This window comes from Lactuca saligna, chromosome 3 (assembly GCF_052625555.1).
Source record: "Lactuca saligna cultivar CGN05327 chromosome 3, ASM5262555v1, whole genome shotgun sequence".
Lineage (NCBI taxonomy): Eukaryota > Viridiplantae > Streptophyta > Magnoliopsida > Asterales > Asteraceae > Lactuca > Lactuca saligna.
Window position 1 is genome coordinate 7,421,964 of NC_136419.1, and position 27,048 is coordinate 7,449,011.

Here is a 27,048-nt window from a genome sequence, read left to right on the forward strand (position 1 = left end):
GTGCTATTCTATATCGCTTTCACTTTGAAAGGATCCTTGCAAACTCCATCCAAGATTTCATGCGTGATGGTCGGATGTCACCTAAAGCAAGACATATTTGTGCAACCTCTACACTTGATTGCAAGCGTGTGTATGCCAAGTCTATGTTGTGTTATCATTTTTTCCCTAAGTTTTTTCCTTTAGTGTGGGAAAGGGGCATTTTGTGATAGTAGAGAACTTAGGGCTTCAGAGTAGTTTCATGCCTTGCATTCATTATACTACCTTGTTATTTTTATCTTTGGTTTTTGGTATGCTAATAATGTTGTCAAGGATTGATGGACAAACACATATTAAATACAAATAATGGTAGCATTAACAAATTAAATTTTATGATCAATTCCAAACCATGGATACAATTAGATAAAATGCTTTTATCAACTTTCACAACCATAGAAGGATTCCTTGAAACGTAATAGATCACAATCTATGAAGAGTGTATCAATGATTTATCTACACAAACCAATTTAGATGACTGCTAGATCCCACATTATTCAAAGAATTATTCTTCTTGTCTTTCTTTCTTTCCTACATCAAATTCAAGAAATGAGATGAAGGATGTCAAATTTTATAGGGTTTTGACAATTGTAGCTTGAATCCTTGCAATGCCATAATCCCTTCCTTATATGTTTAACTTGTTGGACAATGTATCTCAATCCTTTTATTGGTCCAACAATTAAGGGGGTGTTTGGATAAATAGTTTTTAGCTTATTAGCTTATTGCTTATTTGCTTATTGCGGTGAGAATAAGCACATTTTTAAAATGTGTTTGGATTAGCTTATTGCAGTGAAAAATAAACAATAAGCAATAAGCATTTTAAGTGTTTGGCAAACAAAACAGCTTATATGAGTAAAATGACATATAAACAATAAGCAATAAGCATTCCCCCATTGTTTATTAAAATCAGCTTATTTTACTTATTTCTATCGTAATAAGCTGGTTTTTAAAGACTTCTATTCAAACATTTAAATTTGCTTATTGTTGTGGGATTAAGCAATAAGCAATAAGCAATCTATTTTTTCCTATCCAAACACCCCCTAAGATGATCTTATAGCTATCATTGAAATTAATAAAACTCTTTCATTAACTACTAGATGTGAGACTCATGTATTACATAGGTTAGTTTTAAAAATAAATTTAATATGGAAGTTTAAAGATTTGAGAACTATGGATTTATAAGAAACTAAGAAAAATAATAAAATAAAATTGAAATGGTTTTTTATCGTTTCAATTTAAACAGATAATTTAAATAAATAAAAAAAGAAACTAATAAATTTTAATTTGGGAATTTGGAAATTAGAATGTAAGTCCATTAATAAAATTGATATTCATTTATTACTATATATATTGTAATTATTATATTAAAATATTATATAGAATTTAAGAAAATAAAAAACATCATAAAATAACACGTAGAAAAAATTAATTCAAAATAACCACAAAATAACATTTAACAAATTAAATGAGAATGTGACATGTAGCAAAAAAAAAAAAAAAAAAAAAAAATCTTCATTTATTAGAATAGATTTAGTAAAATTCTTATAATTAATTCTTTGATCAAAATAAATAACTATTTATTTATTTTAAGTCGTTAAATAAATTTTATTTGATAAATATTTATTGTTTATAATGGTATTTTCAGGCTTTTAGTTTGTGTTTCCATAGTCCCACACATGATTAGTAATATAGTTAATATTTATTTCTTACACGTAATTCATAACAAGTGTATGATGCTTAGAAATGATATTTACTTAATGAGATGAGTTGCTTCTTTTTATTGAGCTTTAACTAATTTTGAGAGGTTATACTTTAGGGATGGATAGTTTATCTAAGACCTTAAGAATTTTGATCCTAGTAACACTCACTAGGCTTCACAAGCATAATCTTATCTATTTGTCATGTGTTTAGATTAAACAACTTTAAAAAGAGAATGATGGAATGTTTGGAAGATTGAACTATTTTGTGTAGCCATATTTTACGTGACTTATCCTACTGAGAGATTGTATGCTATCAAAATTTTCCAACTTTGTTAACACTGAAACTATTTTAGATTTATTGTTTAAGATCTTTATCCATACTTAAGATTTTCCAAAATATCTCGAACCCCGTTTTAAAAATGATTATTTCAAATAGCTTATATAAGGGGTGTTTCTTAGCACATAACATAAATGGTAAAATATTGTATTTTGATAAGGAAGTGTGTTATGGCAAACAATATATCTATTGTAGCAAGAAATCTGAACAAACATACGTATCTATCAAAAACTATAAGAATTGATTGTAACGTATCTATATCATCATTTCTCAGATAAGGTACTAACCTATTGTTTCAAAAAGTTTTACTAGTCGTTTTATGTAGGGAATTCTTCAAAAAAGTCCCAAACTTTTGGGAAAAGTTACACTTTTGTCCTAACATTTTTTTTTGAACAAAAAAACCCAGGAAACCGGGTAAATTGAACATTTCGGCCCTATTTTACCGGTGACCTTCATTTAGCCGGTTAAATTGGCTTATGTGGCAAGGACTTGTATACGTGGGTTTAATCGTGTCTTTAATCGATCTCATTTACACACATACATACACAGTACAACTTACCTCTCTCGTTTCACTTTCTACCTCCCCTCATTAAACTAGGGTTTTTTACCCCCGTGCAGTTGAAATCATGGATGACATCCATGATTTTGATACAATAGATGTGGAGCTGGATGCGTACTTCAAAAAGAAACAAGCTTCCCGATGCAAAGACGAATTTCTCAATATTCTATGTGAAGAAGACGATTACGAGGCAGTAGATGATGCTCAAACTGAAAATGATGCTCAAACTGGAATCACTAAAGAAGAATCAGATGAAGATTATCTGGAAGGTAGTAACGAGGAAGGTAGTGATGAGGAATTTGAGTATTCCACCCACAATCCAAAGGTGAAATGGAACAAAATGAGACCAATGCTTGGTGAAAGGTATGAATCCCCACATGAACTGAAACTGTGTTTGACGAACTATGCTGTTAGTAAGGGTTTTCAAATCCGTTTCAAAAAATGCGATAGTGTTAGACTAGTGGCAATATGTGGAAGTGATCCAGAGAAGTGTCCATTTGTGGTTAGGGCTTCTTGGATGACTACTGAAAGGTCTTTCCAAGTCAAAAAGATGATAGACATTCATAAATGTGTTAGGAATTTTAACAATTCAAGGCTTATGGATCCTACCTGGTTAGCTAGGAAATTTGTGAAGGAGTTGATTAGGAAACCTAATTTAAAATGCAAAGAGATGCAGGTAATTATACAAAGTAAATTTCATTGCAAAATTTCATGGTCAAAGTGTTATAGATCAAGGATGAGGGCTCTGTCATTAATTCATGGAAATTTGAATGACCACTACGCAAGAGTTTGGGATTATGGGCATGAGCTACTGAGGTCCAATCCAGACAGCACAGTTAGGATTACAGTTAATGTAAACCCTGATAATACCACAACATTTCATAGATTCTACATTTGCTTTAAAGCAATAAGAGAGGGGTGGAAAAGGGCATGTCGTAGGGTAATAGGATTGGATGGTTCTTTTTTGAAGGGACAGTGTAAGGGTGAATTGTTAACTGCAATAGGTAGGGATGCCAATAATCAGGTGTATCCTATAGCTTGGGCAGTTGTTGATGTAGAGAACAAGAACAACTGGAAATGGTTCCTGGATTTGGTTAATGATGATCTTGGATTGCAGGGTGGAAAGGGTGTGTGTGTAATCAGTGACCAACACAAGGTAAAGTAACTATCTCTTTATTTTTCATTATTTACAATAATGTATGGTGTTGCTAATTAACTTTTTTTTTCATGTTATAGGGTCTTGTTGAAGCTAGTAAGGATATTCTACCATATGTTGACCACAGGCAATGTGCAAGGCATATCTATGCCAATTTCAGAAAAGTTTATAGTGGAGTGCAGTTCAGAAACATGTTTTGGGCAGCTGCAAAATCTACCACAGAAGGAGATTTCAAGTTTAATATGGAAAGAATTAGGGCAATAAGTTCTGCTGCTTATGATCATCTCATGGCAAGGGAACCAACTTCATGGTGCAGAGCTTATTTCTCTACTGGCTTGGCTTGTGAGGCTGTAGAGAATGGGATTGCTGAGTGTTTCAATGCAATCATTGTAGACGCAAGAAAGAAACCTTTGCTGACTATGCTTGAAGAGATTAGGCTTTACATGATGGAAAGGGCTTTCAATCTGAAACAAGAAGCTGAAAACTGGGTTGGTGAAGTTTGTCCTTCCGCGGTAACAAAGATGGAAGAATTTGGAGAAGACATTAAGTAAGTATTCTCAATTGTTTTGTTTTTACATGTTCTATCTTATGTGTTTGCATCTTATGTTCTATCTTATATGTTTGCAGAAGTTGGCATGCAGTTCCAAGTGGAGTGAATGAATATGAAGTAAGGAATGGGTTTCAGAACTATGGAGTTAACTTGAAGGAAAAAATATGTGCTTGTATATTATGGGAACTTTCAGGAATACCTTGTGTGCATGCACAAGTGGCAATATTGTACACCAATCAAGATCCAGTTAACTTTATAAGTAGTTGGTTCAGCAAGAATAATTACAAGGCAACTTATGATCAGAATATACACCCAGTTAATGGAAGTATCTTATGGGAAGAAACAAGCTACACTAAGCCCCTTCCACCCATTGAAAGGAGGATGCCAGGAAGGCCTAGTGTTAAAAGAAGAAGACATGTTTCAGAAAATCAAGACAAGTACTCTCAAGTGTCAAGCAAGGGTAGAACTGTCCAGTGTAAAAATTGTCTACAAAGGGGACACAATAAAACATCATGCAAGAATCCTACAGTGGTTCCAGAACCTCAACCAAAGAAAAAAATGGGCAGGCCTAGGTTGGAACCTGATTTGGTTAATTGGTCAGGAACTAAAACAGGATCTAGAGGTGGTGGAAGGGCTGGTGGAAGGGTTGGTGGAGGAAGGAGTAGAGGTGGTGGTAGGGGCTCTAGTGGAAGAGGCAATAGAGGTGGTGCCATTCCAAATGTTGAGAGTGAAAATGATGCAAGTCCAGATTTACAAGAAATTAGCTTAACAATTGACAACCTAAGGAAATCTTTATACACTACAGAAGAGATCATGGACTGTCTTGGACTCACTGAAGCAGAAGTACAACAAATTGAAGATGTGGATGTTGCTATGTCACAAGTATGCTTTCTTTCTCATTATTCATTTTGTGATGTTAAATCTTGCTAATTGGTCTTTTTGTTATGCTTGTTATAGGATGTTGGAATTGCTAGCCAAATAACAGTTGAAGAACTCCCTACAAATCATGTACTTGGAGATAAGGAAAGGATGAATGGGGAGGATGGCATAGATGAGCCAGGGATGGGTGAGGTAATGACGAATGAGGAAAGGATGGATGGAGAGAGAGAAATACCTAGCACACAACAATTGAATCAAGTCAGAAAGAGGACTACAAAGAGGAGCAAAGTGAATCAAGTCAGGAGGAGGAAGCCTTCGGAAAGGATAACAAAGATCCAGTTGCAAAAGGTGGTAGCTGTCAAGAATGGAAAGGGGATGAGTTCATCCAACCCCCTTGGTCTAGATTAGGGTGTTTCTGATCCCTACTTTTGTTAAGAACATGTATAAAACTTTTGGGTTTGGGAAAATGTTGATAGCCCCTTTTGTTGATAGCCCCTTTTGTTTACATCCATATAAACTATAGGCTTTGGGCCCCTTGATCATGTTTTTGGGCATTTACACAACTTGCCATACAACTTGTTTGGCTTTGGTTAATATTACTACATGTTCTATGATTAACAATGTTTATGTTCCCTTTGGTTATATTGATTCCTTGTTTTATAGATTCCAGTCATGCATACATTACTTGTGCTTACAATGTTTGCTTATATGGATACTAGTTATGCATGATTCCGGTCATGCATGATTCCGGTCATGCTTGATTCCGGTCATGCTTGATTCCGGTCCTCTTATGTTAAACTTGTTCTGGCTTTGGTTAATATTACTACATGTTCAATTTTATTTTCCCCTTCTTTTAATTGCCTCCATAATCCTCTTATGTTAAAATTGATGTAAGGGTAAAATTGTCATTTCAGACACTAAACCTTCAAAATCTTCCCATGAATGTGGCCATCCATTCTTGAAAGCCATACCTGTCAAGGTTGAAAGCCATATCTAGTTATGCATGATTCCGGTCATGCATGATTGACTCCATTATGTATTGATTCGTTTGTGTATGAAGTCCATTATTAACTTATTACAGTCATACTTTGATTCCATTCATTGATTACAATCAATACATTTAAAGTTCATACATAAACTAGATACTTCATTCATAATCATATGAGTAACAAGATACTACATTCATAGTAAACTAACAACCCTTAGTCATAACCAAAACAAACACAACCAAAATACATTAAAACAACTTTCTATCCTACCAATCCATCAACATAACCAACAAAAACACAAAAAAAACCACAGAGACATAAAGCAATGATTTCCATCTTCCTCCTTCCACTGCTTGTTGTGCAATTGGTTGTTGTGCCATTGGTTGTTCCACAACGTCTCCAAAAAAGTTCCCAGCTGGTTGTTCTTGCCCAAACTCCCCAAATATTCGATGGTTCTCCAAATCGACATTGTTGTGTAATACTAATAACAGATCTGCATACCACTGGCTTGGTAGAGGAGGATCCACCCAACGAAAGTACTTGCAATCTTTGAGTCCATTCTGGTAATTTGGGCATCCTATAAACCTTCTTCCTGGGTTTAATGGAGTCCATGAAGTCCATCTTCCTACAGGATCACCACAGTAGCACCTCTTTCTGAGACGATTCATTGAAGATGAAGAAGACGAAGAAGACATTTGTCTTGGTCCTCTACTGCTCCTGCTTCAATCGTTGTCTGCTAGGGCACGAATGAAGTTTTCCACTATATTTAGAGTTTAATACAAGGCCATTAAATGACTCACCAACCACCTCAACAAGTCCTTGCCACATAAGCCAATTTAACCGGCTAAATGAAGGTCACCGGTAAAATAGGGCCGAAATGTTCAATTTACCCGGTTTCCTGGGTTTTTTTGTTCAAAAAAAAAAATGTTGGGACAAAAGTGTAACTTTTCCCAAAAGTTTGGGACTTTTTTGAAGATTTCCCTTTTATGTAAATCAATCCACTATAACCCTCAAAAATTAAAACTTTTACCGAAACAACATAAATGAAAACTAGGTAAACGTGTAACCGTAATTTAAGCCTAGGCAATCGGCCGACAAATTAGGTAAATTTGGTCGTCCAAATGATCTATTTACACCCATAGACTAATATGTTAAAAGGATTAATGTCATATCTCACATGTTTATTGTTTTGATGTTCGATTTTCTTTCGGATTTAGTTTTAACGAAGAAACCAACAATTTTTTTAAACCTGATCTAGAGTTGATTTTGGCTCTAACAAACTTTGAAGTTTGGAAACTTTTTTTATGTTGGTCTATAATATACAATCAAAATCGATTGAAAACAATGGATACACACTTACCAATTGATAGTAAACAACATAAATTGAGAAATGAAGTAACCAGAATGTTCTTTTCTTTACTTTTGTTGCCTTCTTCCTCTCGATCATTCCTTGTGATCGACATCCTATGTGATGAAATCGACAAAGATACACTCATATTTATAAGCTACAAAAGTTATCTATTCATAATTGTAATCAAACGAAGTTAAATTATGTTTTTCCAATTATCATCTTCCTCCTCTTGGATTAGAATGGTTTTTTTTCCCTAGAAATCTATTTCATCAGGATAAAATTATTAATTAAAAATTTGAATAATTAACAGCTTCCAATATATTTAATTCAATTTTACACCAAGTTTAATTCATTTAACAACTAAGTTACAAGAAATTAATAATTTCCAAGAGTTCAACATCTAACATCTACTTTTTGTAGAACCGTTCACTATTTGAATAAAACTGGATTGTTCAATTTGGATTGGACTATCTGGTTCGGATATTTGTATTTTTGGATTGGTTTTCAACAAAATCGAATTATTATTTTGGATTGGTTTTGGTTTATAAAATTAGAACTGAATAGTCCCAAAAAACCGAATAAACATTTATTACTTATTTATTTTTAATATATATCTATAGTTATTTATTAATTTTCTAATTTATTTTTTCAAATAGGTTCAAAATATTTCACCCAATAAAAAAACATTAATATGCATTTTCTCTCAAAAGTTTTCTATCCATAAAATATTTTGGATTGGGTAATATTATAATTATATGTCGTTTTAAAATGTTTTGATTTCTGAAAACCGAACTATAAACGAATTGTAATTAGATTGGATCGGATCGAATTTGAATTTAGTTTGGACTATTCGGATTCATATTTTGAAAATCGAAATTAATTCAAATTCACTTGATTGGATTATATAAAATCGATACATCCAAACGAACACCCCTAACTTTGTGGGTGTTACAAGTAAAACAATTATGCCTACTCCACTGATATAGACTACACATTTTATTAATTTTACCTTGTCCTTATGATTAAAACATGATCGTGGTCTTGTGGCCGGCCGACTTGACTTTTTTCTATCACCGGTGGTTTAATGATCAACACTTCATCGGTCATTTCTCATTCCGATATATTTTGAGCACTAGATGTTGCATCCTGGCATGCACTATGCAGCTCAAGAAACATGTGACATGAATTAGGAGATAACTCAATCACAACAACTAACAACAAATCACTTTTTAATAGGGGTGTTCATCGGTTAAAATCCAATGGATTTTGATGGAACCGATCCAATTCAATTATCCATTAGATGTTGGATTTTGTTAACCGATCTGATCCAATACATATATGCAACCGAACTGAACCGATGTTTTATCCATTCCATTGTATATATTTGATTGATTAATTATCCATTATCCAACAAATCTAAATCCAATTTCTATCCAATAACAACCAAATATAATTATGATAATTAAAACTAAATCAAACACACTTACGATAAATAAGACTAACAAATGACACCTCGAAGTCTTCAACTTCAATGACCAAGGTTCAAACATGCAAAATCATTAAGAGTATTGGTTATATTTGTAATTTTTATATTAATTGGATAATAATATTGTATTGTAATTTCCTGATTAGATTAACATTGGATCGGTTCAGTACGTTATCCATAAGATTTTTATGGTGATCCAATAGCTTATCCAATCTAATTGTATTTTGAAATTTCAAAACCGATCAAGTCCAATTGTAATTGGATATCCAATCCAATGATCTGTTTTTTAGGGATTAATACTCCAACATGTGATATATGTAATCTAAGCATACTTTTTTCTTAAAATAATGAAGGACCTTTTCTATAAACTACTCTAAGATGGAAAAGAAAAGGACAGGATTTAAAGAGAGAGGAGTGTTAAATCTAAGTTCTTTTAACATACTATAGGGACCATTTGTATAAACTACTCTAACGATAAAAGAGAAAGAGATAGAGTAGCGTAAGAATATGAAAAAGAAGAGGGCCCTTCGTCTCTAAATTTCACTTTATATATAAGATTTAGATTTATTGTGGGCCACTTAGTTTTTTGGAGGGCGCTATTCATAATTGATAATTCAAATCCATTGCATGTGTCTACAATACATCCAAGAGGGGCGGCTCTCTTCATCTTTCCACTTACATCCGCCCATGTCACTGGAATCCGAGACAGGTTGTTTAGACTTTTTCGGTGCTTTAATTTAAAATTCAATTAAACTTATTTAATTTATTAAGATACCACTGAACTGAACTGCGTATAAATTTTCGTCTACACTTCTTTAGAAATAAATTTAAAATTCAAAGGGAGTAACTGTTATTCTACTTTGTATTTGATATAAACGACATCAATTTAAAAGTTGAATAATGAGAGTGGCCTATGTTATCAATTATCATAGTCGAAAAAATCGAGTTTCATTCATCATAAAAGAAAAAAAATAAGCAAAAGAGGATTACATAAGACATCCACGAATCACAACTCTGGTTAAAACAAATTTCATCTCTACGCAAACATACATTATCATTATATTATATTACATCAAACATACAATGGTCCAAGAAGTTGAGAAGGAGACTAGTTGGATTTGGTCAAATTCAAACTGAAATCCCAGAGTTTCTTGGAGAGTTCTGCATCTTGAGCATGTTTGCTTGCTTTACCCATGTTGCTGTCTGCAAAATACTCACCACTAACCCCCTCAACTTGTGGGTTCAAGGCGACATAGCATGTAGTTGCAGCTCCCTGTGGGATGTTCTTCAAGAAACGGTTGAACACACCATAGAAAAAAGCTGTAAATACCAACATAAGTAACACATCATCATCATCATCATCATCATGCATGAAAAAAGATAACTAGCTAGCTAATTTCATGTGAAAAATAATACGGAAATCGATAGGTGAAATTAGGGGTTGAGAGATACCATTGAAACCACCATGGCGTGCAAGTCCTGTTGCAATAATTCCAGGGTGCAGACAATTCGCCGTTATATTCACACCTTCTTCCTGAAACCGTCTTGTCAGCTCTTTTGCATGCAACGCATTTGCAAGCTTTGATTGCCCATAAGCTGAGAATGCACTATAACTGCATCACAAATAACCAATAAACACCATATATTAATTGAATGGTTATAGAATATAATGAAATTAAAGGATGCTATGAATCTTGAAAGAAATAAGAGACGATTTAGATCGATGGTTTACCTGTTCTCGTCATTGATTTTGTCGAACCTAATGCCTTCTTTGTATGTCATCCTATGAATCTCGGATGAAAGAATAACGATCCTTCCTTCTTTCCCACTTTCTTTTGTGGTCTTTTTCATGGTATCCAGCAACAAGTTTGTCAAAAGGAAGTTACCTAAACAAAACAAAACAAAACAAACAAAATTCTTTTTCATCACCATGTATGTTCCTTTCTGCATCTAAACAGCATATACAAGTATATGGAAATCACGACATACCAACATGGTTGGTTGCGAATTGCAATTCGATGTTGTCTTTGCTAAGAGAGAAGGGAGGACTCATGATCCCTGCATTCAGTCTTTCAACACAAAAAAATTGATAAAATCAGTTCATTTCCAACATCCCAACAAGTGTTTTAAATGATCGATCAAATGAATTTTTCTTACATCAAGATGTTCAAAGGATACCCCTTTGAACAATATTGTGATGCAAATTGTCGTACGGATTCAAGTGAGCTGATATCTAACTCCATCACATCAATCTTGGCATTCGGGATTTTTTCGACGATGCTTTCTTTCACCTTTTTACCAGATTCGAGGGTTCTGACTGGCATAATGACATGTACTCCACGTAAGGCAAGGACACGTGTTGTTTCTAAGCCGATACCGCTTGTAGCTCCTGAAAGTCATATAAAACAGGGGTGTCAAAGGACTGAATTTGAGGAGATTTTGGTTTTATTTATTAGAACATGTTAGATTAGATGCAAAAATGGTTCATAATATGCAGATCACTTATAAATCTGAATCGAAATTGATCAGGGTTTTAACTTCATGAAATATTATACAGTTAAAACATGTTGTGCGTTAAATTACTGCACAATCCGAAGATAGTTTCTGCAAAATTTTCACTATAACAGAAACCAACATGATTTCTAACTCTAAACTTATGATACACTTATTGATTCGTAGCAGAAATCAAACCACCAACGGTTGAGTTTTTCTTTCCCCTCCAAATGATTAATGGAGACATGTTCTTGTATGCCGTTCTAAAAAAATTGAGAGCTGTTCTTGAACTATCATGACAGACACACACACAGAAGTTTGATTCCGACAAAGCAATATCATCATTCATCAACCAGAAACAGAGAATTCGACCACACCAACACAAATGCATTAGAAGGAAAATTACCAGTAACGATGGCGGTAAGGCCAGTTCCATCGATTCCTTTCGTAACATCTTCAGCTGTAGAAGAAGCAGCAAATCCAGATTTACCCGTGAATATTGAAATCCAAGTCATCTTTGCGTACTTTTTTTTTTGGATTGAAAACGATAACCAACTGAGAGAAAGTTTTTGTAGAAGACGATTCAAGTTACGATAACGTCGCAGATAATCAAAGAAAAAACCGCTTAAATGAAGCTCTTGTAAGATGATTTCAATTTGAGATGAAAACTTGGATAAAACAACACCTATATATAGGGTCCCCAAAAAATCAACGAAGAAGATAATAATTGGCGTAAGAGATGGAAGTCATGGAACCCATACTCGTCTTCCACGCTACAAAATAAAAAAGCGTGAGAATTCATAGAAAAGTCAGACGTCAATCTTGAACGATTTGAAATCTAGAAGAATGAACTAATGAGTATATTACATTTTTTCTCCTTGAAGTTTATACCTTTATACATGTTTGGTTTTAATTTTTATGGTTGGTCGTTTGCTTCATATATATATATATATATATATATATATATATATATATATATATATATATATATATATATATATATATATATATATATATATATATAGGTTTAGGTTCATTTGAGACCATTCTAATTTTGTGAGACCGTGAGACCAAATCTAAAAATAATTTTAAAATGCAAAATAAATGGAAAAATCCAAAAAATCTTTTTTTAAATATTATTTTCGGAACTTGAATTAACTAAAAAAAAATATAAAAAAATTATAAACAAAATAAAAAAAATAAAAAAAATTCCGTTTTTTTTTATTGAAAATACGTAAAATATTCTAAATAGAATATTACACTGACATATTCTAAAAAATAATTTTAAAATGCAAAATAAATGGAAAAATCTAAAAATTCTTTTTTTTTTAAATATTATTTTCGAAACTTGAATTAACTAAAAAAAATTCTATTTTTTTTTTTTGAAAAATACGTGAAATATTCTAAATAGAATATTACACTGTACATATTCTAAAAATAATTTTAAAATGCAAAATAAATGGAAAAATCAAAAAATTCTTTTTTTAAATATTATTTTCGGAACATGAATTAACTAAAAAAAAATTTAAAAATAAAAAAAATAAAAAAATGCGTCTCACGGTCTCACAAAATATAGGTGGTCTCAAATGAACCTAACCCTATATATATATATATATATATATATATATATATATATATATATATATATATATATATATGGAAAAGGGAATATACATTACAGCCCCATCTAAACTTAGGTATTAAAACTCTTGAAAATACATTGTTTTACTATATAAAGATTACGGTTAATGGATTCATGATTAATACTTCAAGATGTAAATTCAAGATCAACACAATAGGGTTTAGGGTTTAGGGTTTAGATTTAGGGTTTAGGGTTTAGGGTTTAGGTTTAGGTTAGGGTTTAGGGTTTAAGGTTTCGGGTTTAGTGTTTAGGTTTAGGGTTTAGGGTTTAGGGTTTAGATTTAGGGTTTATGGTTTAAATTTAGGGTTTAGGGTTTAGTAATGTTCACTTGGGTGAAGTAATAAACGGTAATTAAGGAATCAAAACAGGGATGATAAAACGATAATGAAAGAAAGAAATGTTGTGGAGGATGATATATTTACCAAGTGAAACCAAACCGGGTATATCTAGCATGTTAAAACGGCATATTTTAGAAGTTTAGTACTTAAGTTTAGATGGGGCTGTAATGTATATTCCCTATCCCTATATATATATATATATATATATATATATATATATATATATATATATATATATATATATATATATATATATATATATATATATATAGGGAGTGGTTCAAATAAGAACTCAAAATGGTTAAGAACCATAAGAATCATTTTTAAATGTTTTCATTAAGGATATTTTAGACAAATCCAACATTTATATTGTATTAATCAATTTTTTTTTTTTATTTTCTAGTTGCTACTTGTTGTCGGATCATCATTGGACCGACGTCGGAACACCATCGAACCACGGACAAACTAACAACAAATTTAGTGGTATTTTTATGGTTCTATTTAAAGCTTAATATAATAAACATTATAGCTCTTATTTTCTTCGGTAATATTTCTTAACACATACTATTTCCTTTTTGAAGCCAAATATAGAAAATCTAATAAAAAAGAATTATGTCTCGATAAATTCCATTTTCTCTCTTTTAAATTGTATATTTCTTTTAAATAAAACTATGTATCGTTTATAAGACATATTTACTATTTAAATTACCATATGCATAGTTTAATAGACATTTAATTTATTAATATGTTTTTAATATTTTTATGCATATATTCATTCATAATTTAACACAAAATTCATATAATATATACAATTTAATAAAGTCCATTTTTAGTTTAATACATAAAATTCACAACATAACCTAATACAATCTATTATAAAAAAATACGCATATTTAAACAGGTTAAACTTAAACTCTACGACCTCCATCACCACCACCACAAACCACATGTGCCATTACGGCAATCTTCCTTCTTTTCGAATGAGATCTATATATAAAATCATTAATTAACAGGTTAAATACTATATTCACATTAATAAACCACTTAATTCATTTATTTAGAGTTTAATACAAAATACTTATAAAAAGTAATACAATCTTATATATTTATACAACACAAAAAATCAATATGTTTACAAGAAATTACTAGAAACATTCATACATAAATTATTCATAATTTAATATAAAATTTATTAAAAATTCATAGTCAATTCACAGTTTAAATAGAAAATTCACAATTTAATGCAGTAAATTTATAGTTTATAACACAAAAATCACATATTAATATACAAAATTCACAGCTTAATACACAAAATTCACAACTTAATACAATAACCTTGCACTTTAATACACAAAATAGTATGCATTCACAACCATATTATCAACTGAAAATTCTTAATAAAATGAAGTCATAGTTTAATACACAAAATTCATAGATTAATATAATAATTTCATAGTTTAATATATAAAATTCACAACTTAATATAGACAATTCACAATTTAGATATTAAATTCACAGCTTAATACAATCAATTTACTGTTTAACACACAAGCTTCATAGCTTATACAATATATTCACAATTGAATATAATATTTCAGACACTCATTGACAGCTTTATACACAATCGTTCACAGTTTAAAGACTTATCAAATCCACTAAGTTGTTAAACACTTTATGTACCCAATTGTAAGGCTATATAATATTTCATCATTAAGTTTCACATAATCAATTGCATATTAATAGTTTGTTTACTAAATATATTAATATGGTATTATCATTAAATTAAAACTTATATTATTTAAGAGGTCAATTGATTTCTAGATTTCTATCTGTCTCAATTACAAATATTTCCAAACTATTTGAGTTGTTAGAATAAGAATATATCCATAATTCAATTAGTCTATAAAAAACAAATAATAATTTCTATTAACGAAATCTAAATAATTATTACATCTAATATGTCATGTTAAATAATGTAAAAACATCATTCAATAAATTAATATATGAAAAAGGAAATTTACGAGAATCTCATACAATGTAAAAGTAACTTTATTGCAATCTCATATTAAATGTAAAAGGAACTCTATGACAAAAAGGAGTTATGCGCCTATTAAAATATATTGATCCAAACAAATATTAAATTGATATTTAATCAAAGCAAATAAAATCATAACCTTGATACGGTTGTATTTTGCTATTGGTCCTCCAAGGATCTTTTTAATTTGTCTATATTTATGATTTCAAATAAAAAGTTATTAATTACTACAACTCAAAAGTTTTTATAATTTATTCTTAATAATTGGTTGTAACTTTTTATTTTCCTCTCAATTATATACATTGTATTCGTATTAATAATATATAAATAAGTTTTTTCACAAACAATCACGTGTTTAAAGATATTTTTAATTAAAATAAGAATAGTTTACAAAAAAGAATGTTTTGCCGCATCATGGCTATTACTAGGCGGATTCTTTTTTGAACAATAAGTACTCTTTCATAATTAGTTTAATTTATTAATAATTTTTTGTTGTATGCCTTAAAAGCGTTAAACATGCTATAATGAGTTTTTATATCAACTTCATATAAATATAATTATTTCAAAGTTAATAATACCGATATGATTATTTTAATAACGTGTGTGTATGTATGTGTCTGTGTGTATGTGTATTTGTGTGTGTGTGTGTGTGTATATATATATATATATATATATATATATATATATATATATATATATATATATATATATATATATATATTAGGTGTCTTATATATATTTTTTGTATGATTTATCAATGTTTAATAAGGTTTTTTTTTTTTTTTTTTTTTTTTTTTTTTTTGTTACAAATGTTATAGTAGACATAGTGTTTTTATGTTATTAAAAATTGTAGTATTTATATTTTTCATATATGTGTTATTCATTAAATACATAAATTAACATATAACTTATATACAATTTACAAACCTTAAAATGGTCAATAAAATCATAAAATACTTATTTTTTATGCTATTTGTTATTCGTTATATATAGAAATCAATATACACTTTATATACATTTCTTAACATTGTGTTTTCATTTATAAATATTAAATCACAATTTATGGAATTAAGAGAATGATTAAATAATTGTGTGGAAGTGCGTGTTTGCTGTTAAAAAAAGCTATATAAATATATTCTTGCACAATGCGCAAGGATTCGTCTAGTTAGTGTATAAAAAGACATTTGCTTCTCATGCAAATGGTCAAATATGGCAGTACAAACTGCTTCAGATGTTGCACCCTGGGAACAGATGGTGAATCTACTTAAGGTATTCGTGTCAAACACGAACCTCAGTCAATCGCCATCCAATGCCCGTAGATCAGGGCTAGTTAATTTAGAGACAAGGAACATCAAAAATGGCTTTTTGATAGAAGATTATTTAGGAGAATTAGTCTTAACTAAGTTGTAGTATATGTTACAAGGATTTCGTACATATAAAGAACGTAGAAATCCGAGTTATAACGCAGAAGTTATGGTCTGTTGAATTTTCGCGACAGAACGACACGACACAGCGCGACGTAAACAGTGAATTTACGTTAGAGCGATATTTGGCTTTAGCGATCTAAACGAAAGTCGTAGAATAAGTTAAACCGAGAGCATGCATAAAAAGAACGTCCAAATCTAACTTCGTATGAGGAAGTTATGATTTTTCTAAATTTCAGTTTAGCAGTATGCAGCCTGAAGTTACATTGAGATCGAGTGAGTTCTAGCTGAAACAATCTAAACGAGAATCGAAGATCTCATTGATAGTAGTGAAACAGTGAAAAGACAGTCGAAAACTGACGTCATATTAAGGAGTTATGAATTTTAACGGAGTTTTCCTGTCCCGGCCTACTAAAAATAATATATTATTAATATATTGAAAATAAAGTCAAAATTAGCCAACGGATTCTAAATGAGAGTTGTAGAGCATAATCTCACATACGCTTGTATATAAAGAACGTCGAAAACGGAGTTCGTATGCGAAAGTTATGAATTTCTGAAGTTCGGGGCGCGAAACCCTAAAACTGTCAGAGACCACGACGTGAAAACGGTGTTCACGATGTGAACTGACTTCTGACGCCTTCGGGAGCCTAAAACGATATGCAAACACTGTTCACGATGTGAAAATCGAGAAAACAGCCCTATAAATAGAATTCTAGGGGCAACCGTTTATGGTTGCCAAATCTCATCTCTCTCACTCCCGATACCCTCTATAAGCTATCCCGAAGTACCCCCGAAGCCCCGGTATCATCTCGAGACCCAAAGTGAGTCCTGACGCTTCGAAGATCCCGAGAAGAAAAGATTTTTCAAGCCGAAGCTCTACCCGCGAGAAGTCCGGTGTGTGAAGATATATCGGTTTTACCGAAGAATTTCTACTTGAAGAGCCGTAGTGCTGTCCGATAATCGTCTTATCAAGTGAGTGTATAGTCTCTTTCATAAACACGATTTTAATACAAGTATTGTTTGAATGTATTGAGTATATGTTTTGGGTGAGTGTGTAGTCACTCTCTTCTACCCCATAAATATGAAGTATTTACTATGAAATACATGTTATGTGTTTATATATTGTTGTTTATTAAGATGAGTGCGGAATGGATGTTTTATATAGTTTTAAATGAGTTAGATTGTATATGTATTTTATATCTACAAATATGTTGGGTAAACGGGTAGATAAGATAGTTGGTGTGTGATAAAAGAGGAGTTGGATAATGAGATCAAGAGGTTAGTTTTAGATCTAGGAGTATTGATCAGGTAAAGAGATAAGCTTGTTATTAGTCCGGGAGTATAGATTAAGACTAAGTTAATTGTCCCTAGTCTGGGAGTATGGATCGGACACAATTATTGATTCGGGAGTATGGATCAGATCAGGAGATTAGTTTTAGATCCGGGAGTATGGATCAGGTGAAGAGATTAGTTTTAGATCCGGGAGTATGGATTACGTGAAGAGATTAGTTTTAGATCCGAGAGTATGGATCAAGTGAAGAGATTAGTTTTAGATCCGGGAGTATGGATAAGGTGAAAAGATTAGTTTTACATTCCGGGAGTATGGATCAGGTGAAGAGATTAGTTTTAGATCCGTGATAGGGATGAAGTAAACAAGAAGGTTTTAGATACGAGAGTTTAGATCGTGTCGTTGTGAGGATCGATGGGGTGGGATAAGAGTTGCTTTTATATGGTGAAATTATATAAGTTTGTGAGTTCTAATATATATATATATATATATATATATATATATATATATATATATATATATATATATATATATATATGATATAACATTGTGGGATGAAAACCCTATATGTTCACCAGGCTCCCAAGCCTGACCCACTCAGTTTTTTTTTGCATTACAGGTTATGACACGAGAGCATAAGTTGGCTGACATAACGAGAGATTTTGGATTATAGGCCAATAGTTATGAATAACTGTTGTAAGGTCTATTTATGTCCTGTTTATGCTTTTGGTATGTATTGAACATGACATCCCGAGATTTTGTTATATAATGAAAATACATTTCTTTAAAGAAATGTTTTGATAAATTATTATCATATTTTGTTTTGGGAACAAATTCCGCAACTGTTTTCTGTAAAAGATTACTCTGATTTTTAAAAAAAAAAAAACATAAACAAATCGGTCTTTTCTGGCCGTGAAATTGGAGATGCCACACGTCGTTGTTATTTATTTTGTAGATTTATTAACAAGAACCAACAACTGTCACACTGTCGAACGAATTAAAAGATGAGACACAAAGGTAAAACCAACATGAAGATCGTATATTCTTTGAACATTGCATGAATCATGTTCTTAAATGCATTAAGTAATATCTCGGGATTTATTGTCAATTATCATTCTTTCCAATAGCTATGGAAGAAACAATAAACACAAAATGAATACCCATAAACACAAAGGAAAAAAGAATCTAGAACAATGTGCTTGCTAATCTGTAGAGATAGAAGAGATCTCGATTTTGGGTTACGGAATACGGCTCCAAGAGATTTGTATATATAGTCGTAGAAATTTTAAGAGAAAAAGAGCGAAATTGTGATGACGACAATCATATCATGGCTTGCCACGTGTCATGCAGTTTGACTACGTCAAACCCTAATCGTGACGCCTTGCGCTCCAAGCAATGTGTTTTTTGGAGGCTTCTAGAAGCTTATCCATGAAGTCAATTTGGTGTAACCCAATATGACCTGCCCTGTTAAAAATAAAAGCTTCTCAACTCCTAACGATGATGTGACATGTAAAAAGCAAAGTGCGCCTAAATTGTGTTATTTTGCAAGCTTGTATCTCATGTCCATGTCCTAACTAGGTGTGCATGTGGGTTTGGCTCATCCCTTAACATCCATTAAAGCCTTTTAATGGTAAAGGCATGGAAAGCCTATAAACCCTTCAAATGTTCTTTCACCAAAGAGAAACTAGCCAACTTGTTATTTCTTTCACAATGTCCAACTTAAATCACTAAAACAAACAAAATATGACAAACCAAAAATGGAAGACATATCCTTAATTATAGGGGTGAACGTATTAACCGAAAAACCGAACCATATAAAATTAACCAATATAACCAATCCATTTTAACCGAATCATTACTAAAAGATATGGTGCAGTTTCTAATTTTGAGTAACCTTATTCATGGTTTGGTTACGGTTTTCATCTAAAACCGAACCACTATAAACCGAACAAACCAATAATATTAATAAATATTTTTAAGCAAAAACATCATAAATGGTCCCTGTGGTTTCCCAAAATCTGAAGTTTAGTCCCCGTGGTTTAAAAACCTCATAGATGGCCATGTGTTTTCAAAACTTTTGATGTTTGGTCCTTTTTGCTAACTCCGTTAAGTTTGTCCGTTAACTGAAGGGTATTTTCGTCATTTCACCACCGCAGGGACCATTTATGATATTTTCAGTTATTTTTTTTAAAAGAAAAAACTAAGTATAAGTACTCTCTCTCTTTCTCTCTCTCTCTCTCTCTCTCTCTCTCTCTCCCCTTCAGGTGCCCTGTTCCAGAAAAGCAACATAGGTACTTCCGGTGAATACCATTCCATTACTGACCATTGATTTCTCCATCCCAAAAACACCACACATGTCTCCTCCCTCTATTCCAGAAACATCACACACGACCCCCCTTTTCCCTCTTGTCATCTCCAACCAAAGCAACCTTTTAGCACCAACGATCTTGAACCCAATTCGTCTCCAACTGTTTGATTTGACAAAGTTCCGGTTGTTTGAGACAAGATAAGAGGACATAAGAGTTCTTTACAATCCTTAACCATATGCATGATTAATCAAACAAACTAAGAATCAATTGATATTAATCACAATCAAACAAAGTCAATAGTCAAACAACCCAAGAATCCAACAGAGTCGAGAATTAAAGAAGCAAGCCGATAATGAAAAACAGTTAAACAAAGACTAGAATCAAATTTATAGGAGGAGCTATCGATTTTAATGCCTGTAAACAGACAAACCAAGAATCAAACACAGTCAAACAAAACCAAAACTTTAAGACAAAACTTCATTTTGGATGGAAGATGAACCAAAAAATTAACCAAGAACATCCGGTACCGATTTGTGTGTGCGTGTGGATTTTTAAATTATTCCTTAGATGATCAGACAACCATCGAGATGATCAGAGGGGGTAAGGATCCTGGTTGTAGATAGGGGAGGAGGGCATACCCATTAAATTTGCAGAAAACACGAAAAGGAAAAGAAGAGGAGTGGCTTTGATCGAATCAAAAATAGTGAAGAGGGAGGGAGGGCATACCTGTAATGTAACTGAATCGGAGGATTGGAGCTCAATTTCTTCAGAAAATCTCTATTTTCCAAACCGGTAACCCTAGGTTTAGCCAATTTTTCATCTGGATTGAATTTCTTAACACATATAGACACTTTATTAGCTTGATAAGAACCAGAAGGAAGATTCGAGGTGAAAACAGTAACCGATTTTGAGCCTAATTATGCTTTATCCAGTTGTCCTTCCAATGACATAGAAACATCGGGATCAAGATTTGGAGGGAAACCCTCCATAAAACCGAACTACAACTAGGTACAAGAATAGAGAAGAAAATATGGGTCGTGATGGGAGTTGGTCCGATGGAGCGACGCAAGCAGTAACAACAGCACATGTGAGGATGTTTGGCTAGCTCCGATCAGCAGCAAAGAGTGAGAAACACGATGGTGATGGTGGCTGGTGATATAAGAACGAAAGGAAGAGAGAGAGAGAGATAGAGAGGGAGAGTATAACCCCTTTGCATATTATTATTATTATTTCTATAAAATAAAAGAAAAAATCATAAATAGTCAATGTGGTAGTGAAATAACGAAAATGTCTTTCAGTTAACGGATAAAACTTAATAGAATTAGCAAAAAGGACAAAACATCAAAAGTTTTGAAAACACAAGGACCATCTATGAGGTTTTTAAACCACGAGATTAAACTTCAGATTTTAGGAAACCACAGGAACCATTTATGATGTTTTTTCTATTTTTAATATAATATAATATTAATATGGTATGTAATTATATTAAGAGTCAAAAATGTAAAAGGTAATTATTTGGAATTAGATATGATAAATTATCGCTTATCAATACGATTATATATACATAATTATTCACTTTCTATAACAATGAACTTTACATTTTTCAATTTTTATAGAAAAGTATTTTATTTTTTATGTCATCTAGTATCATTATGGTTAACCGATATTAACTGTTAACCGACTAAAACCAATATTAACGGCTACCCACTAGTTATTGAAATACATTAACCAATTGTAATGGTATCGTTTGGTTTTGACCGATAACCGAACCAAACCGCCTCATGGTGTATTCGGCACACAACATTTTAGAGTTTCTATCTTTTAGCTTTAAAAAAAAAACATGAAAAAAAAAGCTTCGTTCAGCATTAGGAGCTTCTAGATTTTAACAACAAAAAAAAAAAACTCTTATAATTTTGAAAATTGACTTACTTACCTATTTTAAAAATCAATGACATGTTTATATCAACTAGTTTTATGTAATTAGAAAAAAATCCATATCAACTCCAAGAAGAAAATGATTAGGGGAGGGGGTTCCATTATTAATATAAGATGTCAGATTTATTCCAGATATAACGTTGGTTTTACATTTACAATAAAAAAAATTAGGAGTAATTTGGGCTTTTTCATTTCACCACCAGTTTTTATACAAACTAATAGGTTAATCTTCTTGTTGAATGTGTTTATCTTGAACTGTCCCGGTTGAACACACGGTTAAAAAAAAAAAAAAAAAAAAAAAACCCAAGGTTTTCTATTCTTTCTATTCTAGACTCATCTATATTGTAGATCGATTTGGTTTAACTTGAGCTCGAGCTATTCAAGTGTATTATTGAGCCAAGCATGACCGTACACGTATTGGAATATTCTACTCATGGAGCTCGCAAGTTTAGTTATATTTAAACATTATTCATATTTATATAATCTAGCCAATTGGAGTTGATATCACAAACTTAATGGTATTTCTACACAATCTACTTTTAATAACCAATCTAGTCGAGTCAGTCCAAAATCGAAAGTGTACTAATTAATCAAGCTCAAGCCCGAGCTTGAAAATTAAATCTCCATAGGGCGTGAATTTTTTGCTGGAGTCGAATTTCAAGTTCGAGTATTTGACTCGACTCGGCTCCTTTACACGGTACAGTTATGATCTTACATAGTATGAAACAATAACACATCCAAGCATCAGCTATCAAATTGGACCTTGCTATCCATTATTAAAGTATAGAAACGAGTTTCATTCATCATATAAACTAAAAACGATTACATAAAACACCTAAAACTCTTGTTACCACAAATACCATTATATATAAAAACATACAACATTATTTGTTACATGAAATTTACATCACTAGATTACTTTGAATTCGTCAACCTCAAACTGAAATCCCAGAGTTTGTTGGCGAGTTCAGGGTCTTGAGCATAGTTGCTTGCTTTAGACAAGTTGCTGTCCGCAAAATACTGGCCACTAACGCCCTTTACTTGTGGATGCAGCGCCACATAGCATGTAGTTGCAGCCCCCTGGATTCACATAAACCACAATTATAATTTATATATAATCAGTCTTTTAATCATCTTTGATAAAATAAGCAATGAATAAAGCCGAACAAGTGGAAAATTTAAGAAACCTGTGAGATGTTCTTCAAGAAACGGTTGAATATACCATAGAATACAGCTGCACCAACACAAGTTTATGATGGTCAGAATGAAAGAAGATATATTTAATCTTTGGGGCGTAAATAAGAAACTGGATGTGAAATTAGGGGTTGAGAGAGAGAGAGAGAGATACCATTGAAACCACCATTGCGTGCAAGGTTGGTGGCAATAACTCCAGGGTGCACAGCATTTGCAGTTATTTTCACACCTTCTTCCTGAAACCTCCTTGTGAGTTCTTTTGCATGCAATGCATTAGCCAGTTTTGATTGCCCATAAGCTGAGAAGGCGCAATAGCTGTATCACAAATCACCAATAAACACCATATGCATGTTAATTCAATGTTTATAGAATTTAATGAGATGCATCCAATCTTGAAAGAAAATAAAGGTTTACCTCTTCTCATCATTGATCTTATCGAACCTGATTCCTTCTTTGTATGTCATCCTATGAATCTCTGATGAAAGAATAACGATTCTTCCTTCTTTCCCACTTTCTTTCACAGTCTTTTTCATGGTATCCAACAACATGTTTGTCAAAAGGAAGTTACCTAAATAAACAAAACAAACCAATTCCTTTTCATCACCATGTATGTCCCTTTCTGCATCTAAAACAACATATAGAAGTAGTATGGAGAGCATGACACTTACCAACATGGTTGGTTGCAAATTGCAATTCTATGTTGTCTTTGCTAAGAGAGAAGGGAGGAGTCATAATCCCTGCATTCAGACTTTTCAACACCAAATATCAATAGAATTAGTTCATTTGCAACATCTCAACTTATAACTAAGCAACTAACCAGAAAGGAATGTTTTAAATGATGAGATTGTCTTTACATTAAGATGTTCAAAGGATACCCCTTTGAACGATACAGTGATGCAAACTGTCGCACAGATTGCATTGAGCTGATATCTAATTCCATCACATCAAGTTTTGCGTTTGGGATTTTCTCAACAATGCTTTCTTTCACTTTTTTACCAGATTCAAGGTTTCTGACTGGCATAATGACATGTACCCCACGTAAGGCAAGCACACGTGTGGTTTCTAATCCGATGCCACTCGTTGCTCCTGAAAGACATATAAAATATGGGTGTGAAATGATTGAATATGGATTAATGGATCATGCGCATATTTGTTTTATTAGAACATGTTACACGCAAATATGGTTCATATTATGAACGTATCCCTACTTTATAGTGCCAGTTCTCACTATTAAAGTTCAAACAGATTAGCGTTTTAACTTCAACATCAATAAAAATCGTCCATTTATAGACAAACAACTGACAAATCACTGATTGATATGAACCGTTTATAAAGTTCATCAATCTGTTGTGTCTCCGATCCTTCATGAAATAGTCATAAAGTTGAACATGTTATGGTTTATGGGTTAAATCGATGTAGAGGAAAATAGCTTCTGCAAATTGACGTTCTTTCTAACTCCTAGATTGACGATACACTTAGCACAACCAAACCATCAACATTTTTTGTTTTTACTTTTTTCCAAATGGTTGATTGAGACCTATCACTGAACAATCATGAAAAACATAAGACTCGGGAGAAGCAATATCATCGATAGTAAACAGAGGACATGAATACAGCCACACACATGCATTAGAAGTAAGATTACCAGAAACAATGGCAGTGAGGCCGGTTCCATCAACTCCTTTAGTAACATCTTCAGCTGTAGAAGAAGCAGCGAATCCAGATTTTCCCGTGCATATTGAAATCCATGTCATTTTTTCCACTTAGAGAAGATTTTGTAGAAGATGATATCAAGTTGTAATAAAAACTTGCATCAAAGTACCACTATATATAATGTCACAGAGCATCAATCAAAAAAGAATATAATGACTGGGGCAAGCGATTGGATGCGCGGGCCACACCAGATTCCAGAACCCGGTGCCTCCACCAGCCGCCGTAAGTGGATATTGAAAAATATGTCCAAATTTCCCGGCATCTTGATGAACTTATGACGTTATCCAACTTTAAGTCAGCAAACGGGCCCCATCTTCCGTTAATGACTACCGGCGGCGACCTTGGGTTGGGTCCAGATATGCTAAATGACCCTCCTCGCCGCAGTAAACGTGTTGTGACAAAACAGGGCTCCGGATCTTAATCTCCTTGTTGATGACATCAATTAGTTGAACGTTCACTTTGTCTGACCCAGCAAAAGCATTGCCAGCATACCCAACCACTAGGCTATTATGCATCCAACTGAACTGAACAGAATCTGCTCATACCCATTACACGCCTCCTCGATGGCCTAGCTCTCTTCAAACGAGGCGACTCCTGATGAAGCTCGGTTGACTCCCTCGTGGTTGTGCTTGTGCGCACAACACCACATTTGATCCGTTTTCCTTTAGGAATCTCAGGGGAGACCATAGGGATATGCATTGCTTGGAAACAAATAGAATCATGAAAACCAGAAGAATTAGTGGGATAATCAAGCTGCAATGCAATAAATCCTTACACCAGTGCTTGACTTTATTAATAATAGATGAAGAAGACATAGCAACTGAATCATGAACAGATGCATTTCTAGCAAGCCAAATCTCCCAGCAACCGGAGAAGATAAAACTACCCTAAAAATCCCATTCAGAAATTCCCAGTGAATCTGCTTGTTCTCGAGACCCTAATCGTTTGAAATGTGGTGAATGAGGGAATTAGGGATCTTTTTTTGTTCCCCAACCAATTTGTCATATGTCAAAATTTGGTCCCTGGACTTTTTATTGTTCTTTAACAAAACTATTAGGTTACCAATAAGGGAACAACTCTATTCCAATGTTTTAAAACCCGGGTTTTTAATTAATCCGGTGTGACGACCGGTTCACGGGTCAACCGGTTCAACCGGTTGAACCGTCGGATCAACCCGGTTTATGATTTTTTTCTATTTTTATATATTTTTACTTTCCTGTATAATACATAAACATATAAAACCTATAATTTGATGTACACAAAGTTTAAATATTGAAAAACATTAAACAAACCACAAATAACTCGTTGTTTTGGTGTTCGATACTTGTATCCAAGTATCAAAACCCTATTAAAACGGGTCAACCCGGTTTTAACCGGTTCAACATAAGCGGTCGAACCACGGTTCAAGGGAAACCCGGCCGGTTCGATCCGGTCCGTATTTCTACAAAAAACCGTTGTCAATTGACCCACCTTTTACCCCGGGTCACGATCCAACTGGTTGAACCGGCCGGGTCAACCCGGGTTTTAAAACATTGCTCTATTCCAATTTTTTTAATTAACGTGTTTGATATTTTAGGTCCGGATCTAAGCAACTGCATTAAGTCAAGGTTATACTTAAGTTTCCAAAACTAATA

General features: G+C 32.7%; 2 protein-coding genes and 1 long non-coding RNA gene across 3 annotated transcripts; all 3 read right to left on the bottom strand.

Moving 5' to 3' along the window:
* Positions 1-9,969: 9,969 nt before the first annotated feature.
* Positions 9,970-12,207, bottom strand: LOC145034366 (short-chain dehydrogenase TIC 32, chloroplastic-like). The gene is made up of 6 exons (XM_078982759.1): positions 11,940-12,207; positions 11,198-11,429; positions 11,030-11,109; positions 10,773-10,926; positions 10,493-10,653; positions 9,970-10,360 (listed from the first exon to the last, which is right to left on the bottom strand). The coding sequence occupies exons 1-6, from the start codon at positions 12,046-12,048 to the stop codon at positions 10,149-10,151; spliced, it is 948 nt and encodes a 315-aa protein (XP_078838885.1). The 5' UTR covers positions 12,049-12,207; the 3' UTR covers positions 9,970-10,148.
* An 8,608-nt stretch (positions 12,208-20,815) lies between these two features.
* On the bottom strand, positions 20,816-21,780 carry LOC145034368 (uncharacterized). Its single transcript, XR_013678055.1, has 2 exons — positions 21,299-21,780; positions 20,816-21,181 (listed from the first exon to the last, which is right to left on the bottom strand). It is a non-coding gene; the product is annotated as an uncharacterized LOC145034368 (long non-coding RNA).
* Positions 21,781-23,280: 1,500 nt separating this feature from the next.
* Positions 23,281-26,365, bottom strand: LOC145034369 (short-chain dehydrogenase TIC 32, chloroplastic-like). Its single transcript, XM_078982760.1, has 7 exons — positions 25,347-26,365; positions 24,556-24,787; positions 24,370-24,449; positions 24,116-24,269; positions 23,856-24,016; positions 23,695-23,741; positions 23,281-23,587 (listed from the first exon to the last, which is right to left on the bottom strand). Exons 1-7 carry the CDS (start codon positions 25,453-25,455, stop codon positions 23,423-23,425), a joined length of 948 nt encoding a protein of 315 aa, XP_078838886.1. The 5' UTR covers positions 25,456-26,365; the 3' UTR covers positions 23,281-23,422.
* Positions 26,366-27,048: the final 683 nt, after the last annotated feature.